The sequence below is a fragment of the Solenopsis invicta genome, chromosome 7, assembly GCF_016802725.1.
Source record: "Solenopsis invicta isolate M01_SB chromosome 7, UNIL_Sinv_3.0, whole genome shotgun sequence".
NCBI lineage: Eukaryota > Metazoa > Arthropoda > Insecta > Hymenoptera > Formicidae > Solenopsis > Solenopsis invicta.
The window spans coordinates 616,384-638,310 of record NC_052670.1 but is presented as its reverse complement, the minus strand read 5'-3'; the positions used below and the strand labels follow the sequence as shown (position 1 = coordinate 638,310).

At 40.1% G+C, this 21,927-nt stretch overlaps 5 protein-coding genes across 5 annotated transcripts in view; 3 read left to right on the top strand and 2 right to left on the bottom strand.

Annotated features, from left to right (window-relative positions):
* The first annotated feature begins 896 nt into the window (after positions 1-896).
* Positions 897-9,755, top strand: LOC105193506 (late histone H1). The gene is made up of 2 exons (XM_011157962.3): positions 897-3,369; positions 8,494-9,755. The coding sequence occupies exon 1, from the start codon at positions 1,009-1,011 to the stop codon at positions 1,696-1,698; it is 690 nt and encodes a 229-aa protein (XP_011156264.2). The 5' UTR covers positions 897-1,008; the 3' UTR covers positions 1,699-3,369; positions 8,494-9,755.
* A 2,156-nt stretch (positions 9,756-11,911) lies between these two features.
* LOC120356751 lies at positions 11,912-13,354 on the top strand. The gene has a single exon (XM_039452246.1). It carries the CDS (start codon positions 12,084-12,086, stop codon positions 12,825-12,827), a length of 744 nt encoding a protein of 247 aa, XP_039308180.1. The 5' UTR covers positions 11,912-12,083; the 3' UTR covers positions 12,828-13,354.
* Positions 13,338-16,049, bottom strand: LOC105193507. Its single transcript, XM_011157963.3, has 2 exons — positions 14,163-16,049; positions 13,338-13,802 (listed from the first exon to the last, which is right to left on the bottom strand). The coding sequence occupies exons 1-2, from the start codon at positions 16,032-16,034 to the stop codon at positions 13,464-13,466; spliced, it is 2,211 nt and encodes a 736-aa protein (XP_011156265.2). The 5' UTR covers positions 16,035-16,049; the 3' UTR covers positions 13,338-13,463.
* Positions 15,965-21,927, top strand: part of LOC105193503 (cytosolic carboxypeptidase 1) — a 40,355-nt gene continuing 34,392 nt past the window's right edge. Inside the window, exon 1 of the mRNA XM_026135670.2 lies at positions 15,965-16,065. The gene's annotated coding sequence lies outside the window, so the exon portion shown is untranslated. The remainder of the gene's footprint in view (positions 16,066-21,927) is intronic.
* Positions 16,313-18,597, bottom strand: LOC105193504. Its single transcript, XM_011157960.3, has 4 exons — positions 18,470-18,597; positions 17,278-17,451; positions 17,083-17,211; positions 16,313-16,776 (listed from the first exon to the last, which is right to left on the bottom strand). The coding sequence occupies exons 1-4, from the start codon at positions 18,473-18,475 to the stop codon at positions 16,579-16,581; spliced, it is 507 nt and encodes a 168-aa protein (XP_011156262.1). The 5' UTR covers positions 18,476-18,597; the 3' UTR covers positions 16,313-16,578.

Sequence of the window (21,927 nt, the reverse complement as noted above, 5' to 3'; positions counted from 1 at the left end):
ATCATCCGTAGAACTGATTGCGTAGAAATATCACTAGGTTACGGCTCGGTTTTTACGTTCTCTCAATGCGCACAGTACGCAGATGAGGAGTGTATTACGGCATTAAATTGCGCTTCACGTCGATGAATTTGGAAAAAACGAGCGTTCCACGAGCACTTGACATTCGTCGAACGGTATTTTTCATTAATACGAATCTATACGGGCTATTTCGTTATATTGTCTAGGATTACATTATAACAGTAAGGATAACTGCGGGAGAGCAATCGGCGGCTTATAGGTGGTCGCCTCCGCGTATATACGATATTCCTCGTACGAATTTCATGATTATGCGTGTAATATTGCAACCTAATTGTATCCCTGCATCCCCCGGTCGATAATGGCATTTTACACTATTCCGTAAAATTGTCTGCAAATGTACTTTGTAATCGGTATCTACTTTGTGTCGCGCTAACGCTTGTATTCTGCCACCCGCGAAAGTTGGATTATTTAAGGGGAATCTGGTGCCACGCTCGGAGTAAAGGCTTGCGATCGGTTAGCACAGCTATCAGGACGTTATGTGAGCCGCATAAGTGAGCGGTGAATTAATAATTATATTATTTATTAAGTTATTTCTCGGATTGAATCGGGCCTCGCGAACGAGCCGAGTGCGCGCATCGCAGGGAAACGCGAAAAAATGGAGGACATTCGCGCGGAGGAGCGTGGAAAATCGTATGAAACGAAACTAGCTAGTTGCTCGTACAATTGTGAATGGCGAACGAAGGGCCTTCATTGTGCAAAATATTGTTTAAACAAGAAACAATTAACGAGAGCGCTTTCATTCCCGGCAGCTTGCTACCTGCAAGATTGGAAGGGTCTCTCTCCATGGTCCGCGCTCATGGTACTAGTAGCGTGATCTCGGACTCGCTCGCGAATCTTGAGCGTTATCTGTGAGCGTTTAGAACGAAAGTTTATATTTGTACTTCGTCTTTGAACGTCCGCAAAACTCAAAACTCTTTCGCATATATCGTCATGGAGGATAAGAGCGCATCTGGTAATGCCGCGGCTGCGGAAAACGCAGCCGCCGGTGCGCAATCTGCGAAGAAGACGGCGAAATCTAAAGCAGCGAAGGTACAGCGCCCCAAGTCGAATCATCCGCCGACCTCCGAGATGGTCACATCCGCCATCAAGGATCTGAAGGATCGCAAGGGTTCGTCCGTGCAGGCTATCAAGAAGTACATCTCTTCGACTTACAAGATCGACGGCGAAAAGTTTGCTCCCTTCATTAAGAGATACCTGCGGACGGCTGTCACGTCCGGTGCGGTGGTGCAGACCAAGGGAAAGGGTGCATCGGGTTCGTTCAAGCTCTCTACCACCAAGGCCGCTCCGAAGAGCGGTAAGGTAAAGAAGCGTACCGTGCAGAAATCGAGCGCTGACACCGGCAAGAAAGCTGCCGAGAAGAAAGTTATCAAGAAAGCACCTGCCGCGAAAAAGGCATCTGATACCAAGAAGACAACGACCGAAAAGAAGTCTGCGACTGTGAAGAAGACCGCCAAGACAGCAGCGACGAAAAAGGTGGAAGCTGCGGCGAAACAGAAGGCTGCTGCCCAAAGCAAGAGTGTTTCCAGAACCAAGAAAGCTACCAAAGCTCCGGCCGCCAAAACCAAAACACCCAAGCCAAAATCGACTAAAGCAGCTACCAAGAAAGCAGCAAAAAAATAATTTTCTGACTCTACTACTGATACTAAACTGGCCCTTTTCAGGGCCCCAGCTAGTCATATGTTGGAACATCTCGGTCTGGCGATACTTTCAAAATTTTGAATCAAAAACCATTCCATTTTTCATTATTGTTGAAACATTTTATTGATATTTAAAATTATTTTAAATGATTACATTGTTCATAAGTCATTTCATGTTTTATACAACAATTTTTAGATTAAAATTAAAATTTTTCCTAGTCATTAATTAGTAATTTTCCGTTGAATAATTTTCTCTAATAGGTGAATATAATATATATAAATATAAAGCGTACAATTCAGTCATTCTAAATCTTGACAAAATTACAAGGGACAGTATCTTTAAAAATTACACATTTAAAATTTCGATAAAAAAAATTTTGTAAGTTCGTAAAAATTGAATTTTGCTTTAAGCTCATGTAGAATAGACATAAAGAATATCTATTCAGAGAATAGACAAATGTTTATGATGAAAATAAAGTATTTATAATTTTACCGTTACAAATGATGAAAGTTGCAAAAATATCAGCACTCGAGCATTTTTTTCTTAAAAAAAAGCGTAATAAAAAGTAACTTTGCGATTTTACAGCTTTGTTTTTCTAAAATACGAATACAATTTTCTTCGGATACGACTGAACTTTTAGAATATGTAATTTTTTACGAGCAATATTAAGGTCATGAAAAAGCCCGAGAGTAGTGGAAACATTCACGTCATTTTTCTAATCACCATAGTTGCCTATCTTTCTCTTTTCTTATTGAGATCGAATTTCTATTATACGTTCTAAAAACATCCATGGAGAAATTATTTGATCGGCATTAAAGATTACGTGGCCCTTTACATAGCTAGTTTAGGTTAGTTAACTCTTCATTACTGAGATCTTTCTAGTTAATCGTCTTGTTGCCTTCATGGATGAGAGATAATATCCACGATCTAGGCAAAAAATGTTCAGTTAAACCTGAACTAAACCACGTTGCAACTTAATCATGTTTTATGTCAATTAATACGTCGTCTCGATCCTCTCATCAATTTACTCAGTCTCTAGAACACTTTGTGTTCAAAAAATTTTAGTGGGCAACGCTGTGACATGAGACACGGACAACTAAATATTTTTATAAAGTGAAATGGTTTTTAAAATATCTTTGTTCAATCTCTGTATTGCTAAAATTGGGCTGTATATATAGCATATGTTTTATGTAGCACACCTCATGATTAAATAATTCATCGGTACGTCGGTAAAGTCGTTTCTTATTTATATGTTATCAATAATCAGTTGATACGTACAGATTTACAAAAAAAAAAAAGAAAAAAACACGTAATGATAAACAGGAATTGTTTTTATTCAAATTGATATAAACGCAAATAAATGTCCAAAAACACGTGTGGCCCAGATATCTTTGAATAACAAGCTTATTACTGATCACAATAGATGACGCGAGTGTCGCGCTGACATCGTCTTCAACTTCTTTATAATTCGCAGATTTTCCACGTTTCAGACGGTGCGCTGGCGACTTCCAAGTTGTATCGGCATGTTAGGTTGTGAAGAGGCAGTTGCCTTCGATCGCGCAAACGCTCTCTGCTTGTAGCCCAAGATATCTTTATCGGCGGATATCAATGGATCGACTGGAGAGCACCCGCCATCTAGCAAGAATAGTCAAGGTATAACAAAAGACGATAAATTCAATAAACATTTATTGTGTTTAATCAAAAGAAAACGTTAAATCCGATTATGAACTTACGCAAGATAATTATTAACTATAAATTTTCATTTAATTTAAATGTTTGGATTTTAGGACGGGGTAGAATAAAAGTTTTACAACATTTTCCGTGAGATACCTCTCTCTCTCTCTCTCTCTCTCTCTCTCTCTCTCTCTCTCTCTCTTACTTTTTGTTACATTTCTTACATTGTAAATAAATTGTGACGAATCCAAGTAGAAAATGACTAATTTAGATGCAAATGTGCAGCGCAACCCAACTCGTTAAGTCAATAAATTGATATCGAGAAAACGTGTACGAGGATGACGTTCTCAAAGTCGTTAAAATCCGCAGATACTGTTTTCGTCAGAGAAATTTATTCACGCACACGTTGTACCGCACACGTTGTACGGAATTGCGCAGCGTATCTCAAAAAAGAGATACAGTCTCCGAGTTGTTGGCGCGCGGTGTTCCAATTACCGCGCACATCATCGTCGAGCGAACCAAGTCTCGTTCGAAGGTCATCTTTGTGCGAGAGCGATGAACCGCCTCTTAACGCGTTGCCTACGTCAGAAACGTTCGCGCGCGAGATCGGCCGTCGGTTCGGAACAACTCGGAGATCGTTCATCGCGCGTTTTCCATTGTTCGTCATTTTTCGACGCGAGAAATGCTGTCAATCGAATTATTTAACTGGACAATCGAATCTCTCGGCGTATGAGACGCACACGCGAAAAGAGATTTTTCTCAGAGCTTTCTTTACACTGTGTAGAGTTCTGCTTGTGCTATCGCTAGCATTCCACCATATGATAATTACGCATACAAACAATAATCATATTGTAAATAGATAATCGTTTGGTCATACGATTTTTCAACTTTTCTCCGATTGACCAGGCAAAGAATTAACTAGAAAAAAATTATTTCGACGTTCAATTTTCATCCATACAGCACAGAATATTCCAGTCAATAATGTTGCAACAATATCCTAGCGGAAAAAATTCTACACAAAAAATCAGAACATTTTTCTCAATTTTTAAAAATTTTTGTATTTTTGTAGTAAGTCATTTCTGTTGCTATAAATTTTTTGATGAAACTACGTTAAAACAAATTACAACATTATACACATTTTTAAGTCATTCTGGCAGAAAAAATTTTTATGAATAAGTACAAAGTTGTACTAACAATAGAAAGTTGTAAAAATTATTAATTTATTTTGTAAAAGTATTTATTTTTTTAAATATTTATTTTTTCTTAAAAAATATGTATTTAACTACTAAAATTAACAAAAGTATTCCAATTCTGGCTTTTTTATAGATTTTTGTAACATTTCTTAAATTAGTTTTTTTTAGAATTTTTTTCTTCTAGAATTTTCTTTTAGAAACTTTTTTTAAAGCTTTTTCCGCCAGGTATTTTCAATGTTTCTGCAGTATTATTGAAATATTGCAATGTTGCACCAATATTGTATTACGAAAACGTTACGAAAAGATTCTATCACACAATATTTTGATACATCGGGAATGAGAAGAGACGTATCGGTAGGAACTGCTCACGATTATCAAGTCTTCGATTCTCCGGTGAATTGAATGTTGCGTGTACATAAAAAAAGAAACGCACATGTTGCACATTCGCATATCATCACCATCAAAAGTTTGATGCAATAATGTGAAAAGATAGAGAACGTTGTACTATTGCGTATCCAAAATTGATACGCTTCGATGATACGATGCGCAACAGGTCTGTACCGGTCTTAATATTTTATTTAAAAAATCGTAGACGCGAATTTATCACGTATGTACAATTAGGACGTAGATCCGAAGGCCATAGAGCCTTGACCGCAATTATAGCCTCTGAAAAGAAACTTCACCTTTAATCTTAACAACACTGTCTCTTCTCTGTCTGCATTTCTATAAGAAAGCTAATTTGCCATGTATATACGAGTATATATATGGTATTAATTTTTTATATAAAACGGAAAGTGGGAATAAACTTTTGCGTACAAAAGCATCGAACGCAAATTTGTATCTTTGCGTACACGAGAGTCCATTCTGCATAATTCCGTACGACCGCTCCCTGCTAGCTGGTACGCTCTTTGTTCGTTCGTTGAGCAACAAGCAAGGAAGCGGGGCGCGCAATGGAAAACTTGTCAATGCCATCGAGCTGCCGTACAAACCCGTGCGTCCTCATGCGACACGACACGACGCGGTGCGGTGCGGTACGGCATTCAGCGCCACTCCTATATAGTAATCGGGCGACTTTAACGTAGTCGATCCCGTCTCGGTATTACATCGGCGCCGCCGGTCTCCAAAGAGCCGAAAGAAAGGGAAAGTCTGCCGTAGACTGGCCGCGAACTTTAGCGCTCTCAGTCCACGGAAAGCGAGCGTGCGCCCGCTCGCGTCGTGCGAGTCATCTCGTAGTCCGTATAATGCGCGAGCGAGGTCCAGCGCGTTTAGAGTCGTAAGAAAGAAAAAAAAAGAAAAAAAAACGGAATTCGGAGAAGAACGAAGTGCGTGCGTGCGTGCGTGCTTGCGTGCGTATGACTCGCGGGCTTCGGAATCGTATCGGCGGCATCCTCCCGCGTCGGCGCACGTCCACATCGTGACGCTCGTCTCGGATGCTTCGCGGTACACGCGTCGCGAGAGGATAAGGGCGCATCGCGGTTTTGCCTGATGCGATGCGGTCTGCCTCGAATGTCGCGACGCGGAGCTTGGAAGCTGTCGGGATAGTGGAAGGTAGGGTGGAAACGCAATCGCGCGCCCTGTCAGGGCGCGCGTAATCGATCACCGATTTAAATAAACTCCGAAGAGAAAGAGAGAGATTCGAGTTAAATAAAAGCAAGTTTGACAATGTGACCGAGCGACTTCCACTCAAACTCGTCTCTAGACTGTCTTCAGTTTACTTGTTTTAGTCGTGAAGATTATAGTAGTTCTAATCTTCGCTAAATACGTTCCCACACATGATCGACTCGCAAAAAGTAAAAGGTGATTTGACGTAGGCACTGTGCGTTCTGTATAAGAATGTTACCAGTGTTGTAAGAAATACTGGTTTTAAAATAACGAGAATAATCACAGTTATTTGAAAAAATATATAACTATACAGATATACATAGTTTCTACGAATAACTAGATGTAGATTCATTTACTTTCAAAATAAATCTTCATACTAATCTAGAGACACGTAATAGAATATAATAATATGAATGTTAATAATATAATTATTTATATATTTTAATTCTTTTTACTTTATTGTACATCTTAAATATTTTTTTGTTTCTTTTTAACATAGGTAACATAGGTAACATGTCAAAATAATCATCGACTTTTTTGTAATAAAATTTATTCTCCAGTACTAAAAAGACATTCTACTGGTGTTGAAAAAGGTACAACTGTTATACAATTTAAATATTTCAAGAATTACATTATACTTGTACAATTTATACTTAAATTCCTTAGATTTATCACTTAAGTACTTATAAATAATTGCATAGTATATACAGAAGAAGATTCCTTTCTTATCTATTTAGATTTGAATTGCAACATTGTTTTCGTTTTTCATTGTAATACTAAAGATATTTTTCATGTACCTAAAATGTTATTTTAGATGCAAAATAAAATGTAACTAGTTACATAAGCAGATACACAAAAAATATCTATACTTGTAGTTAGATACCTTACAACACTGACAATGAGTATTACGACGTATCTGACACCATCGTTATATTTATGTAGTTCTTCGCACGAAGGAATTTACGATGCGATTATTTCATAGTTTTCTTTTTTTTTTTTAATACAATCAAACGATAAATAACAAGTAACACAGTATAAGGCATTATCTTTCTTTTTTAATTAATTGCTCAGCGGGTAGAAACTGTAATTATGAGATGGGCGAAATGTATACTTCATTATATACTTGCTCAAGCCTTAATAGATGCACCAATTTAAGAAGATGACTCGTTTACGTAATTCGTAATTAACCACTGGCGTCAAACACAAACCGCTTATCTTATTATTTTTGATCATTGACATTACATCGCACACGTAGATTGCATTATACGATGACGTCGCGTTCAACGCTAGTATTATATAGTTCTTATGCAATTGTGAAAATTTCACTTTTCTCGATGCAGCACGTCTGACGCATGCAAGCGACATGTACGTACCGTGCTTCTTGCGATGTTATGTGCACGTTGCAAAGAGATTGCAACAATTTTTCTAATATTTTTCCATTTTCTTTTTTTCTTTTTTTTTCTTTTTTTCTTTTTGTCTCTCTTTTTCTCGCATACTCAACGTAATTCTATCCTCTGCGTTTTCGCATTGCTTCACGAGCTTACTCAATATCCTGTCACGAGATAAATCTAGTAGCTTTGATACCAAGGACAGTCTCGTAATTTCGACAGAACAAATAAGGAAAGTAGATGGGCGAACTCTAAGAGGAAAGAGATCTCGCTCACGAATTCGTATTTGTCATAACAACATTAAATTTATCATGGACATCGTACGAGAGCTTTTTTTAAGATGTCATTTTCATCGACATTGTCAATTTATTTACTTGATTTCACTTTTTTTTTTAATTGAAGACAGGTAAAGGAAGAACGATATCAGTAGATAATTGATTTTTTTACTGCTTTTTGTTTAAAAAACAATTTAGGACAAATCAACTTGCGCAGAACTATTTTTTATGTTTTGTTGAATGACTTGGCAACATTATGCAATTATTACGAATAATTTGTGAAATTCTTGCATAATTAGAACCGAAGTAGTGCATAGTAGTGAACTGACGTAACAATTGAGACATCACTATCCGCTTAGTTAGATAACTCAACGTCACGCCAATGTATATGGTTATTTAATTTGCCTTACAAATATACACTGACCTAGCATAAAGAATTATTATTTTAGTAATATGAAAGTATCTCGATATAAATTGTGTGATATTGTTCATTATATGTTTATGCTCGAATTATCAGATGCAGATGTTAGCGATGAAAGATAAGGAAAAGCAATTTGAAGTTCTCAATTGTCCTTTGTGGCGATATATAAATTACAGAAGAAGAAAAGGCGCAAAGTAGTTGAAAGGGTTTTTCTTTGCTTTCAGCGCATCCCTCGGAATGTACCGACGATGAAAGAGCGAGCATGATCGGGGAGTGCTTCACCTTCGTAAAACCGGATAGCTCGGAACACTCACGAGTACCTCGCTCCCACTCGTATTTTTATACTCGTGTGCTCGACCTCTTGACCGACGGAGGATCATAATGCTAGAGCCGGTTCTGGGAACGTTGTCGGTCTGGTGGTTGGTGGTATACGCCAACATTTTGCTGCTGTTGTCGCCTTTGGTGTTGCTGATGATCGTCTTCCTCCCGAATTTTCCAATCTTGCTGCTGCGCCGCATCTGTTACATACCGATCGAGTCGATATGACCGCGATGATGAAATCGATCGCCGATCGATTTATCGGATGTCACTTTAAGTGTGTGATCGCAAACGCGGTTGATGTTACGTTATCTCGTTGCGACGCGAGGCGCGAGGCGTAATCAAAAAGGTTTATATTTATAACGTGTATGTATTGTACATAGTAACTTTGCGTGCTACTCGAGAATAATCAAAATGAATGCTCGAGCAATCGTAAATTTTCAGCGGTTTCGAGATTGAGAATTCAGTTGCTCGCGTGTAGTTTCAAGTATTTATGTACTATATAGTCCGTTATGATTCATGGCAATGCGTTTATATCTTCATTATGATGCTGCGAGTGTAGACTGAGCTGAAAGCTTGCTTTTGCAATTACCAGATATATTGACATAAAACGTGTATCACGAAGCGACCAAACGTTCGTCAAACAAAGAATAATGCGAGGCGTCGCACGATCACCCGAGAAAGACTCGCTTCCTCGCGTATATATACATACGCTCATGTTCAAGCACGTTGACTTACCAAGCTATGCACGATGAATTCCAACGAGACGCTTTTCTTCTCGCGAGGACGACCGATATGCGCGTACGGTTTGGTATTTTGGATCTTATGGTGCGATTTATATAAAATCTTTTCGTAAACGGTCTTACCGAGCGCGTCCGCATCGTTCGTTCTTCCACACATGTTAGTAGTCACAACGGCAAACGGGACACGTTTGTCAAACGAGAGAAATCAGAGCTGTGCAACTTTTAATTCCGAATACGTACACACTATATGCGCATCTGCTCGAAAGCTTTCCTAAAAGAAATTCACTCTTATCCAAATATCATTATTTCTTAATAACGATATTAATAATTCGCGCTTGAATAATTATTGTAAACAGCATTGTACAAATCTGCGATAACACGACATTACGTAATAAATTGGCATCACACGCCGTGCAGTAAAAGAATAGTATGTTTTTAAGCATTAACGTATGTGTATACCGTATACCTTCCACTGCGTACATTTCCGTCTGTGTCGCTTTCGAGGACACGTACACGTAGCGTTTATCACAAAGGTTCGTAATTAGAAGGCGAATTGAGAGACGTCAAGGTAAACTACTTTGTGCGATGGACGAATTCGACACATTATTATCGAGCTATTTACGAACTTTGTAACTCATGGCAGCGCTGAAAGGGCCGAGCGATTACGTCCCACTTTGTTTTCCGATTGAATACCTCGCAGGTAACAATTTGGGAAAATATAAAACTCACAATCAGTATTTCTTACTACGCCAGTAACGATCGACAATGTTCTATGTACACAATGAAATACAGAATATCTTGATTTTCTTACACTCGTTTGTGCGTAAACTTAATCGTAAACAATCGTTTATTGGTACATTGGCGCACTAGAACGAGTGGTCGAATCAAAGTTTCGTCTCGTCCTTTTTACATAATTTGGTGTAGCTTGAAAGAATACGGATTTTAGATTAGATAATCGCTTGACGCGAGACGTAAGAATGTGGCGTGTCTATCGATACGCGGGCGTGTACGCGATTTCAAAAGCGACTTGCCTGGGAAGACACGCGAGTCCTCCTAGAAATCGTTCGTACGCTGCACTCGATCCGCAAACGGTTGTCCTTCTACAGTTCTACCGGCTGATATAGGTTGGTCCGAAGTTGGACATTATAGTAGCGATCGGAGAGTACTTTCGCCGAGAGTCGCCCGTAGTGGGGGAGGCGGGACTTGAACCCTGGAACCCCATGGGCCATATATACTACGGGCCCATGCAGCGCTCTTGCTACTTGTGGTGTCAGCTTCTCGCGGATTCCTCGCGCTCCATACAGAGGAAACGCGTAGGAGAGAGAGAAAGAGAGAGAGAGAAGCTGATAAGAGCAGGACGCGAAGGTGAGTACACGCGAAACGGGTAATCCGCGCCGTTGCTGGCCGTTGCGGCTAAACTCTAACTCCAAAGACGAACCGATTCGACAAGGTGAACGTGACCGTGGAGCCTATCGCAGGTAGGAAGTGATACGTGCAAATGACACCGCGAATGCTGATGAGATGATTCACTTGGAGATGATTCACTTGGTGCAATGCCATGCGTCTCCCGTGTTCTCGCCTACTCGCTGACAGGCTTTAGTCATACCTTTCAACCCTTTCTACCTGACATCTATTTCCTGTTGACTATACGTTGTACGTGCCGGCTAGGAAGTATTCGCTCGATATATTATTGGTCTGATATATGTGCCTTCTCAAAACATTAATTTCTCGTAATAAAAGCAAACAAACTGAAAGTTCAGTGTGTCGAATACTCTTAACTTTAATTTTGTCTACGCGATAACCTTTTACATTTTTCACTAAAGAATATCTTCTCCATATTATCGATAACAAGCGTGATGCAACGAGCGTGATGCGAGATTGAAATTAACGCTCGATGTAATATCGTTTGGCTCCGCGCGGCTTTGCCAGCCATATTACTCTGGGAGCTTGAACTTCAAACGCGATAGGAATTCAAATGCGATAATTCAATCTCGGGTACACGCCTATGAGCACGGCGTATGAGTAACATTCCGTGCACGTGTCTTTCCGATCGTTTGTATGCGTCGTTTTACGCGCGAGGTAACTTGCGATACCGGTATACCATACATCTTTTACTTTTCAGCAATGTTATCGGATACTTTTATAAAAACAGTCCCCATTTTTGCTTCCCACTGTCCTCCATTTCGCATATTTTCGATTATTTTCTTATTAGAAAGAATAATGATTACACTATGATTAAATTACAGATATCCCTCTACTTGCAATTATCTCGATTTACGAATTTATGAAAAATGAATTATAGCAGGACTAATTAACCAGATTCAAAATTTCAATTTTATAATATTATATATTATATTAAAAATTAGATTTTTAAGAAAAAGTATTGTTGTTAATCATTTGTTGAAATAAATCTGCGTTTAAACTGAATAATTACTTTATAATAGCAAACATTATATTAAAAATTATAATCTTGAAAAAAAAATTTTTTGTCATTTCTTAAATGGAAATCTATAATCGTTTTTAATAAACAAAATAATTATTTTATTTTTTTATAAATAATATTTATATGAAGAATAAATGTTTGATTACGATCATTTGAATTTATCTCAGAATCCTGTCGTAAATAGAGAGATATCTGCGTAATGATAATTGCACAGTCGTCACGTAAAATTCTTTTGCAAATCCTTATTACGAATTCAGTGCTGATGTTAAAATAAATTTATTACGACTAACGGGAGTGTTGCTTTTTCTAGATGAAGCTGCTGATTTTGTGCGCATTGTCTACCGTTGCGTTTGCCGCGCCGGGTCTCCTCAAGGTGCCGAGGGTGTACAATGTCGTGATCACGAGCAATCAGAATCTGTCGCCGTCGCGAGCGTTTCCCGTGATACAACCGGTCATCCATCGAACCGCCGTCGGTTACGTGCCGCCGTTTTATTACACGCAGATAGCGCCTTATTTCGTCGGGCCGGAAGTGGTGCATTATCCGCTGCTCGGCGCCGATAGTAAGACGGCGACCAGGAACGATCAAGAGCAGGAGAACTCCTCCTCAACGTCGAATCTAGCCGAGTCGACGAGCTTCGGTGTCGCGAAGGAGCCCGAAGACGCGACCACCATCGATCGCACGAAGGACAACGGTCCCAAGAATGGTGATACCGAGAACACCAAGAAGAAAAAGCAGCAGGTGCCACTGAGCTTCTATCCAAATTACCATTCGCTCTACTACGACCCGTATATTTACACGTATAACGGTTTCAATCCGCACGTCGTGCCCGGCACTTATTACATCGATTACCAACCTTACGAGTCCTTGGAACCGATCCCAGCTACCACACCGAGAAACGCCGACTCTGGCCATCTGTTACCGAGTTTCCATGACGAGAAGAAAATCAACACGAAGAACGACAGAGAAAAAATACCGGATGTACCGCCGCCACCTCTTCCGACCTCCATACCGAAGAGATCTTCAGCCTCTCAAGATGAAAGTGTTTCGTATTGAATCGCGATAAATAGGCGAAGAAGAAAGCTTCATGAATTCTTTTTATGAACGTTGCAAGCGCGAATAGGTATGTCGACGAAGTATGACAAAATTTCTTATTTCTTTAATTTTTTCTTCTTTTTTTTTTTAAGAAGGTGGCCTTCGTTGTTACAAGCATTAAAGAATAATTAATGGCTCGTTGAAACGTTGGCACAGCTGTGCAATCAATTGGCATTTAGTACATTAGTCACGCCATTATTGAACTTTGACTGCAACTGCCTGAGTACCGTATATAATCTCCAATCTACATGACGATGCAGATGTTCGACGAAGTTGAAGAGAGTTCTATCTATACTACATTCTATACTAATATTGAAATTAGAAGGAAACGAGGCTCAGATTATTTTTATAATTTGTGCGAGTGATCTTTCATGGAGAGAATTTGGAATTTTTTGCGGTGCATATTTTACGTATGTGTTAATTTGTTTTGTACCTCGAGATTACTTGCTTAATATAAAGTAAAGCTGAACAAACAATGCTACAACATATTTATAAAAACATTACTTAATTTTTTTACATTAAAGATTTTTTTTTATACGTATGCGTGACGTGTGGTGTTACTTGGCTCACTCATTTGACACGTTACTCGCATCTCGATTAGTCTACGTCTACATTATCGCAAACCTGACCAGTTTTGTTGATGCCCCAGACCTTTATTATGTAGGAAAATCCTTCGTTCTGATAACCCTGTAACCTAAGCTTCGCATATTCGTGACCAGGTCCCCCGGAATCCAACATGACTGTCGCTCTGGTTTCATTAAATTGCAACGCCTCCACGCAGGTGATGCAGACGGGGCCCTGAATGATTACCTCGAACAAAGCGTCAAGGATCGAGGGACCCGTTAATCCCAGAAGCAAATTGTGCTGGTACACGATCTTTCCTTCGCATCTTCCCCATCCGTAGCTTGCCTTCCGTAGCTTGCCCTCGACGTTAGCCTAGAAAATAAAACCCGCGATTCGTAATACTATAATATATTACACATTATTATTATAATGCAACGTATAAGAAAAGTGTTGAGATTGAAACTCGTTACTCTTTAAATCTAAATCAGTGAAATCCGATTGATTTACAATATTCTATATTTATAACTGATGAATGATCTCGATTAAGAGAAGGGTACTCTCACTGATCGGAATCAGTGTATTATTACTGATCAAAATCAGTATATTATCACTGATACAGTTATAAGTATGCCACTGAAATCAGGCTGTTCCCTGCCTTTCAGCGAATAATACACTCATACTGATTTAGAGAGTAGGAATTTATAGAAAGTGACATTAGTGTTATTGACGCACGTTATCCGTCGAATTGTTACAATCCTCGGTGTCCTGCCCTGTACAATTTTTAGCGTGCTTGATTCGTGTTTTCGGAGCTAAAGTGCCAGATGAGGACAAATTCGTGCATGGCGTGGGTGTAACAAAATAATCCAACGCGTTTCTCTCGATGTTACTGCTGCTTCTCGTTTGAGACAACTCGGCGTCGGATTTGAAACCGAGACCGATTTCCGGGGCAATGTTTCGCTGACTGTTCAGGTCGGTCGGTATCCTAATGTATCGCGATTCATTGCTGTATATCGGATCGATCTTCGCGGACGGATGACGAAAAGTCACGCTGTCCCTCGTCGTCGAGTCCTTACTGGGGTACACACGTCCGAGGTTGAAGAGAGTAGCGTTACTCGTTGCCAAACGATGCTGCGACGCGTTGCTCCAGTGCTCCAATCTCGGAGTAACAGTCGTTCGATTAGCGTACCGCGCGTTTATCTCACGCTGCCGAGCGTAATATCTATCCATGACGGCTTTCCGTTGCGCGTAATAGTCACTGTCGTTTCTTCTCGAAAAATAGTCGGTGCTAAGGTTACTTGTACTTCTCGGAGGATCTCTTGTATTGTAGTCAATTCTGTACAGCGGAACTCTCGTAAGATTTCCTTTATTCTCGTTTTCCGATACTTTATTCGCTTCGCCTAAAAAGTTGGAAAGATCTCTTTTATTCTTGTTAATTCTGTGCAGTGGAACTCTCGTAAAATTTCCTTTATTCTCGTTTTTGCTTAAAACTTTCGAATGATCCCTTGTATTGTCAATTCTGTATAGCGGAATTCTTATTAGATTTCCTCTATTCTCGTTTTTCAACGTTTTACTCGCTTCGCTTAAATGCTTTGAAAGATCTCTTTTAATCTTGTCAATTCTGTATAGCGGAACTCTTGTGAGATTTGCTTTAGTCTCGTTTCTCGATATTTCACCTTCTCCCAAAAGTCTCGAAAGATCTCTTTTATTTTTGTTAATTCTGTACAGCGGAACTCTTGTGAAATTTCCTTTATTTTCGTGTTTCGATACATTGCTCGCTTCGCTTAAACGTTCCGAAAGATCTCTTTTAATCTTGTCAATTCTGTATAGTGGAACTCTCGTGAGATTTGCTTTAGTGTCATTTGTCGATATTTCACCTTCTCCTAAATGTTTCGAAAGATCTCTTTTATGTTTGTCAATTCTGTACAGCGGAACTCTTGTGAAATTTCCTTTATTCTCGTGTTTCGATACATTGCTCGCTTCGCTTAAACGTTCCGAAAGATCTCTTTTAATCTTGTCAATTCTGTATAGTGGAACTCTCGTGAAATTCGCTTTAGTCTCTTTCGTTCCGTCGTCGTCGCGATCAAGCGCTATGCGGTCGCTCGCATTGGACGAATGTAATTCCGAAAATGCAGGGTCCCTTTTGTATCTGTTGACGTGCGCTCCCGTATTCTTTCTCAATACGAAATGCTCGTACTTCTGCGGGTGCACGACGTAACGCAACGACTCCTCGTCCGATAGGAAATTGTCTTCCTCGGATATCGCTTCGTTAACGTTGAGGTGGAATTTATCGCGGGCGTTTCTGCAGTTGCCGTTAGCGCAACCGCCCGACGCGGACGCGCCGCGAGCGAGAGCGTCATCGTTATATTTGTGCATCACTTTTATGATCACCGGTCCGATCCTGGACTGTTGATAGGGGCTTTTCATCGTAGTCCTCTTTCGTGGTTTTCGTAATTTCACAGATTCCGAGAACGATAAGCTCACGAGAAGAACGAGCAGCGCGATCGCCCATAACGTCCCACAATGGCGAACAATCATTTTCGTCGATGTAAACGAGCGCGTAGCAAGGAAAATGATGTACTGATGGATTCGAAGACTTCTCATCATCTTTGACCCTGTTTTATCGCGGATTCTCGGGGTAAGTGACCTCAACGTTTCTTTTTTTCAACAATCGATTTATCGACGCTAAGTTGCTCCGTCTCTATCCTCTGTGTTTTTTGCGCGGCGATATCAAATCAGTCGAATTCTGTCGAGTTAATAAATAGCTGTCCCGATAATGTACGCGATGAAAAATTGACAAATGTCTGTTAATAAATTTACAAATCACTTTAACCAGTTTTCAAAGGGCGATTCGAAATAGGGAAAGCTGAGTAAAATGAGACGTGTGTCAAGATTCTTTCTTTTTATTACAAATATCTTATTTTTACAATTACTTTATTCTTACGTACAAACTATAACAGTGCATTGTTCTTTTCTTTTAATAAAAATTTGATTGAAAAAAATCTTTTTAACGCTGCATCTTGGATATTACGCTTGACAGCGTAACATGTTATATAAATATAAAGGCAACGCTAAACAAGTTAACGTACTATACTATAATTAACTTTCCACGTCGGTATGTTATGCTGCGCACGTAACGAGGAAAATTATCTCATATTGCTTCCACAGTTATAGAATCGTCGTCCTGCTCATTGTTTTCCGAGTCTTTTTTCGTCTCAGTATCCACTTCGACTTTTGTATCTAACTTCTCGATGCCGTCGTAATCGTTCTCGTCGAAAGATTGTTCTGTCGATGTCGGCGGAACTATCGGAGGAACTCCTGGATGCGATGGTGTCAGCACGGGATAAACCTGGAATAACACAAATTACCATATTCATTTGTATATGTACATGGAGATAAATTTATCCTCAAAATCATAGTAGCCGTGCAACGACATGAACTCGGAAGAATTTGATATACTTTTAGCAACATTTAAAGCAAATTAATTTATAGTATTGTATATTATACATATATAAAGTAATTTGATTAAATTTTATCTAAATTTTACTAACACTATAAAATTTTTCAAATTCTTTGTCTTACAAGAACTATGATTTTGAGAGTAAATCTAAAAGAAAATTTTTTGCGTATGGTATATATAACTCGTAACATTTACCGGATTTAATGGAATCCTGATATCGTAAATCGGTGTTCCATAGTAAAAGTTGTAAGCAGGCACATGAGAAATTTCTGGTTTGCCGCTAACGTGAAGAGTATTCGGTACGCCACCTACGTTCGAATAAACCTGAAAAGATGCGTAACGCTATAAATGATGCTTACGCGTAACTTCCAAATATTTTACGACGGATACATTGTAAACGTAATAGGGAGAGTGCGTATTTTGATAGGCGGCGAGATAATGCGGGTGTGCGCTGATTCCAGGCGTAGAATATAGATAATTGGTGCCGACTAGAGTCGACCATAGTGGTTTCGATACTGCCGTTCCAACTGTCACCGCGAAGAAAATCGCGAACGATGATAAACCCTGCAAAAAGATTGAAGCTTGAAAGACATGTCGTTCACACAATTTGGATTCCCAGCTAGAAATGGTTAGTCGATACTTCGATAAATTGTCGATAACGGATAATTTATCATTTTTGACTTTGTCACAATTGTTTTTATATTAATTGACCAATTACAAACATTTCTAAGAATTCTTTTTATATAAGACATTGTTTTTCAGTCAATTGTACATCGAACTGACACTAAGTCGGAAGCACAGTATATTCAATGTATTAGTCGAAAGGCTACAGAAATCATCGAAATATTTTCAGATGTTTAATTAATAAAAAAATAACTTTGATAAAGTCGGAACATGATAAAATGTCAAACAATAATATATCAACATTAATCATTCACGTGTTAACATTGATTCGACTAATCATTTCTGACCGAGTTTTACATTTAAATAAAAGAAGAGTATAACAAATATAAAAATACAGAATTAGAAACGCTTCTATACTTGCAGTTTTTCTCAACAAGAGGATATTATCGGGGCATATGCGCTTGTTTCTTATCATTTCAAGAAAACATAGTCGCGAAATATGCGCAGCGCGACAACTTTTTGAAACGTTTGCGGCAATGGCTGTCGGATTTCGTGTATTGCATGCAAATGATCACCAAATTGCAAACAAGATGAAATTAGCTTCCATGAAAACGTCATGACGTCAGCGCAGTACGTATGATACCACAATGTTCTATTAATATATTCCGCGATGTTTCGATCTGTTTGCATTTTCTCGCGTCATTTATGTAGCGCGAATACAGCGATTTCTTTTACGATAATTTTTTCAAAGATCAATCTATGAAATAAGCTCTGTATTTTTAAGCAGAAGCAAATGATTGACAATGTCAAGTAGTATCGCTTTAGAAGAAAAAAAAAAAAATGCTTTAGAATCTCCGCTTCCGTCATTTGAATGGCAAGTAAAACGCCGCTAGACTGGCAATGTGCAAATAAACGAACAGTCTAACAAGGTACAGCAGTGAATCACCGGCAAACTCACCCGCATCGTTTGTCGTCCGCAGGTTGCCGATAGTCTCAGATCGTATCCACACTAACTTGAATTTCAGCCCTACCTGCGATTTATATATTCCTGGCCTGGAGAGCAAAGCCCCACCCCGTCGAACATCATCCGCGACTTTTTTTGCTCCTACGGAACGTTTACTCTCGTTGTGTCGTCTCTTCTCCCGGTGATCGCTCGAGCAACGTACGCGTAAAATACTGCGCACTACTGCTATCCTTTCTTCGTCTTTTTTTACGCGGAACTCGTAGCGGGATTTTCAGAGACCGTAGAGAAGTTGGCGCGGAGCGGCGCGGCGCGGTAAGAAGAACGGCCTCGGTATCGATTTGAGTATCGGCTTTGCGAGTGATCGAAACCAAGCACTTCTTTCAACAGCCAAACTGTATCGCCGCGCCGTATGCTTGTTGCTGATATCCTTGATCGTAAACTTGTAAACTTGTTATAATCTGGTTTTCTCAACGATTAATATACGCGCTGCAAGAGAGATTTAAGAATATATATTCCCATGTATCCATTTCCGCCTTTCGATTTCCCATTTTTTTCGAGAAGAAAATGTCAAGGGATCAGAACGTCGACGTACTTGGAGCTAAAGGAAAGACCGCAAGACGACCGTCTCGTGCTTGTCCTATCGGCAACTTTTATGCGATAGGCACATACGGTAAGACGCGAAACTCGTAAACGTAAAATTTTGCTAGAGAGCAGATCGCGCGAGATTGCACCGGTCAATAAATTGACCGCTGCGTATTGATCGCCCGTGTAACCCTAAACGTCCTTCCCGCTTGATTTGCGAAGGACGACGAAGGGGAGAGCCCGATAGAGATCGCGTATGAACCGGTTAAGATCTTGCGCTTAGGTCATGAATAAGAGGCGTGGTCGGCGGGTGTTCCTCCTGTGGAACTGCGGACGACCAAGTCGGATTTGAATTTCTAATGTCTCTCGTCGATCCGCGCTCTATACGCAGCGTGTTCCTTTTCATTGGCCTCGCGTCACTCTGTCGATCTGACAGAGTGCCGGTTATTAGTGCCACGGCGTGACGTTCTTGGATCGCGTAGGTGTATCGCCTTCGAACAACGGTCACCTTCGTGACGACTTGGCGACTCAAGTTCAACGACGTTTGTGCCAACCGTCGTTGATCAGATAAGCGTGGATCAGATATAACACTTGCTAAATGACGTTAAAGTGTAATTTTGTCGATGCGCACGATCACATCCCGAGATGAGGACCGTTGATAGCGTTTGGAGTCTCGGGAAGAACAGAAAATGTAGCAATCTTAGCTGTTATGACAAATGGTTGTCGATGAGAAATGTGACTAATATAAAATGGCTAAATGAAGGTGCAATAAGTCTGAAAACTTTAATCCTTTTTTTACTTTGGCAATTTCGCGTACGTGACTAATGTGACTTAAACACGACACATCTATAAATATTTTTCGTCCGTTGCAACAAATGCAGTTTTATAATATTTTGCTATCGTATTTATTTTTTAGTTTTTTAATAATTTTGAATTTTTAATAATTTAATCGATAATTTTGGCTAACACTTTATTCATTTATCATTTGTCACAAATATGAAATTGCACGGTGCTTTATCTTTTGTACAATTTAAGATTTCAACCTTATTTTATTTTTATTTTTTGCGAATTGGAAAGTGTCCGTTTTACATACGAGTAACGCAATGTTGCGCTTAATTTATCAATTATTTTGTAAATTTCCTCATTCACCGAGTAAGGTTAACAACATTACGAGTAAGGAATTTGCGAAGCGGTGGCTTCGCTCCGAGGGACTGTAATACATGGTAATTTGCATACATTTAATACTCTCTTTCTTCATACAATAATCGTGTAACGTTATACTGCACTCGCAGTGGAGCAGGTTATTAATGCTGCCACGATCGGCAGAAGCATAATGATAGCGTGCGAAACGATCGGAAAGAGTAACAAGATTCTCGCGTTGGAAGGTACAGTCGAATTGGAAGGGTACGTACATGGACTACCCTGAAGAGAGAAGAGCGCGTGGACCATGCAAGCCAGTTTGAATCGGAGAACGCCTCTTCGGCAATCGATAGGTGGTAGCTTCGTGAGAGGTCGACCACGCTCGTGGAACTTGTCCGCTAATCAATTCACTGTATTCGCGTTCATCAACAAGTGAGCCTCGTGCATACATACACACCTGCTGAGCCGGCCCTGATTCAACTTAGCTGATTCGCCGATTCCGTTCGACACCCGGCACAGATACGTTGCCAGTGGTCATGCAACCCCGAGGTCGCGTAACGCCGCTGTTGACCCTGGCGGGGGTATGATCGTAGACTACGACGACGCTGTCCTCGCGGAAGAAGAAGCCTGCCAGTCTGCCGGTCTGCCGCTCTGCTTCCCTCGCAACGACGCCTTCCTCCTTCGAATCGATTTTTAATTCGATTCCACTCGACGCGATTGTTCTCGCGGCAGCTCGTTTAATTAATCTTTTTTTTTTACACTCCATGAATCGTGCCGCGTCGTACCACGGAGTTTCGACGACGCGACGCGACGCAGCGTGCCTCGTTTCGTGCGCAGCTTTAATGTCTTCATGCCGCTAAACGTGCCGCACGTGAACAAACATGCGCCAATGTGACAGCCGCACGCGAATGTCGCACAGCTGTCGGCCACTTTCTCGCTCATTTACTCCTAATAATTAAAGTAAATTTTTTAATAATTAAAGTGAAGGCCGTCTAACTGCACAACCGTGCATGTGTATTTCAAACGCTTTTCGCGCTGCAAACCCATTCTCCGATTCGACCACGCAAATCTGTCTCGAGCACTTTGCAGGTGTTTCGAAAAATTTCAATGTTACTTCATCATCATCATCATCATCATCATATAATATGCAACCAGATGAAATTTTGCCACGCCTTCACCTGCTCGCTGTAACTCATTTCAACGTCTCTTTTCATTCTAGCGGAACCGACGACGTTATGGAAGACTGGTAAAGCCGTCGAAGTATTTTCCGTTTTGGCAAACCGAACGCGATCTTCGACGGCGCTCGGTAAATAAATAGCGATTATTTTCCTGAGGTTTCACGCTAGATCTTCACGCCGCGAGAGATGCGGCGGAGAGAGATCTCAAAGTCCCAGATGTTTCGTTCTGCCAGTTTTCTATTTCGAAAATTATTTGTTTTCAGAAATGTGCGTCCGCCTTTTCTCACGTCACAAAAATCAGATCCAACGTGAAAACGTCGGGTAAAAAAAAATCTCACGTCATTGCAAAAATGCAGACACGTTCATCTTTCTCGCTTAATAAAAAAACAAAAAAAAAAAAACAAAAAAATGTCACACGCTGGTCTTTGCCGAAAGAGATATGGCAAAAGCTCGCGTATGCTTTAATCCTTACGTCTCGCGGTCTCGACGATGCATCGCGCGGCGCGGCGCGGTGCGACGCGGCGCATCGGTCGATGACGCCTGTAGGGTGCT

Coding starts and splice junctions, on each gene's coding strand:
- LOC105193506 (XM_011157962.3), top strand. CDS start 1,009: ATGGAGGATAAGAGCGCATCTGGTAATGCCGCGGCTGCGGAAAACGCA.
- LOC120356751 (XM_039452246.1), top strand. CDS start 12,084: ATGAAGCTGCTGATTTTGTGCGCATTGTCTACCGTTGCGTTTGCCGCG.
- LOC105193507 (XM_011157963.3), bottom strand. CDS start 16,034: ATGATGAGAAGTCTTCGAATCCATCAGTACATCATTTTCCTTGCTACG. Junction 13,803..14,162: donor GTAACAATTCGACGGATAAC/GTGCGTCAATAA, acceptor TTTATTTTCTAG/GCTAACGTCGAGGGCAAGCT.
- LOC105193504 (XM_011157960.3), bottom strand. Junction 17,212..17,277: donor CTCCCTATTACGTTTACAAT/GTATCCGTCGTA, acceptor GCATCTTTTCAG/GTTTATTCGAACGTAGGTGG. Junction 16,777..17,082: donor TCAGGATTCCATTAAATCCG/GTAAATGTTACG, acceptor GTGTTATTCCAG/GTTTATCCCGTGCTGACACC.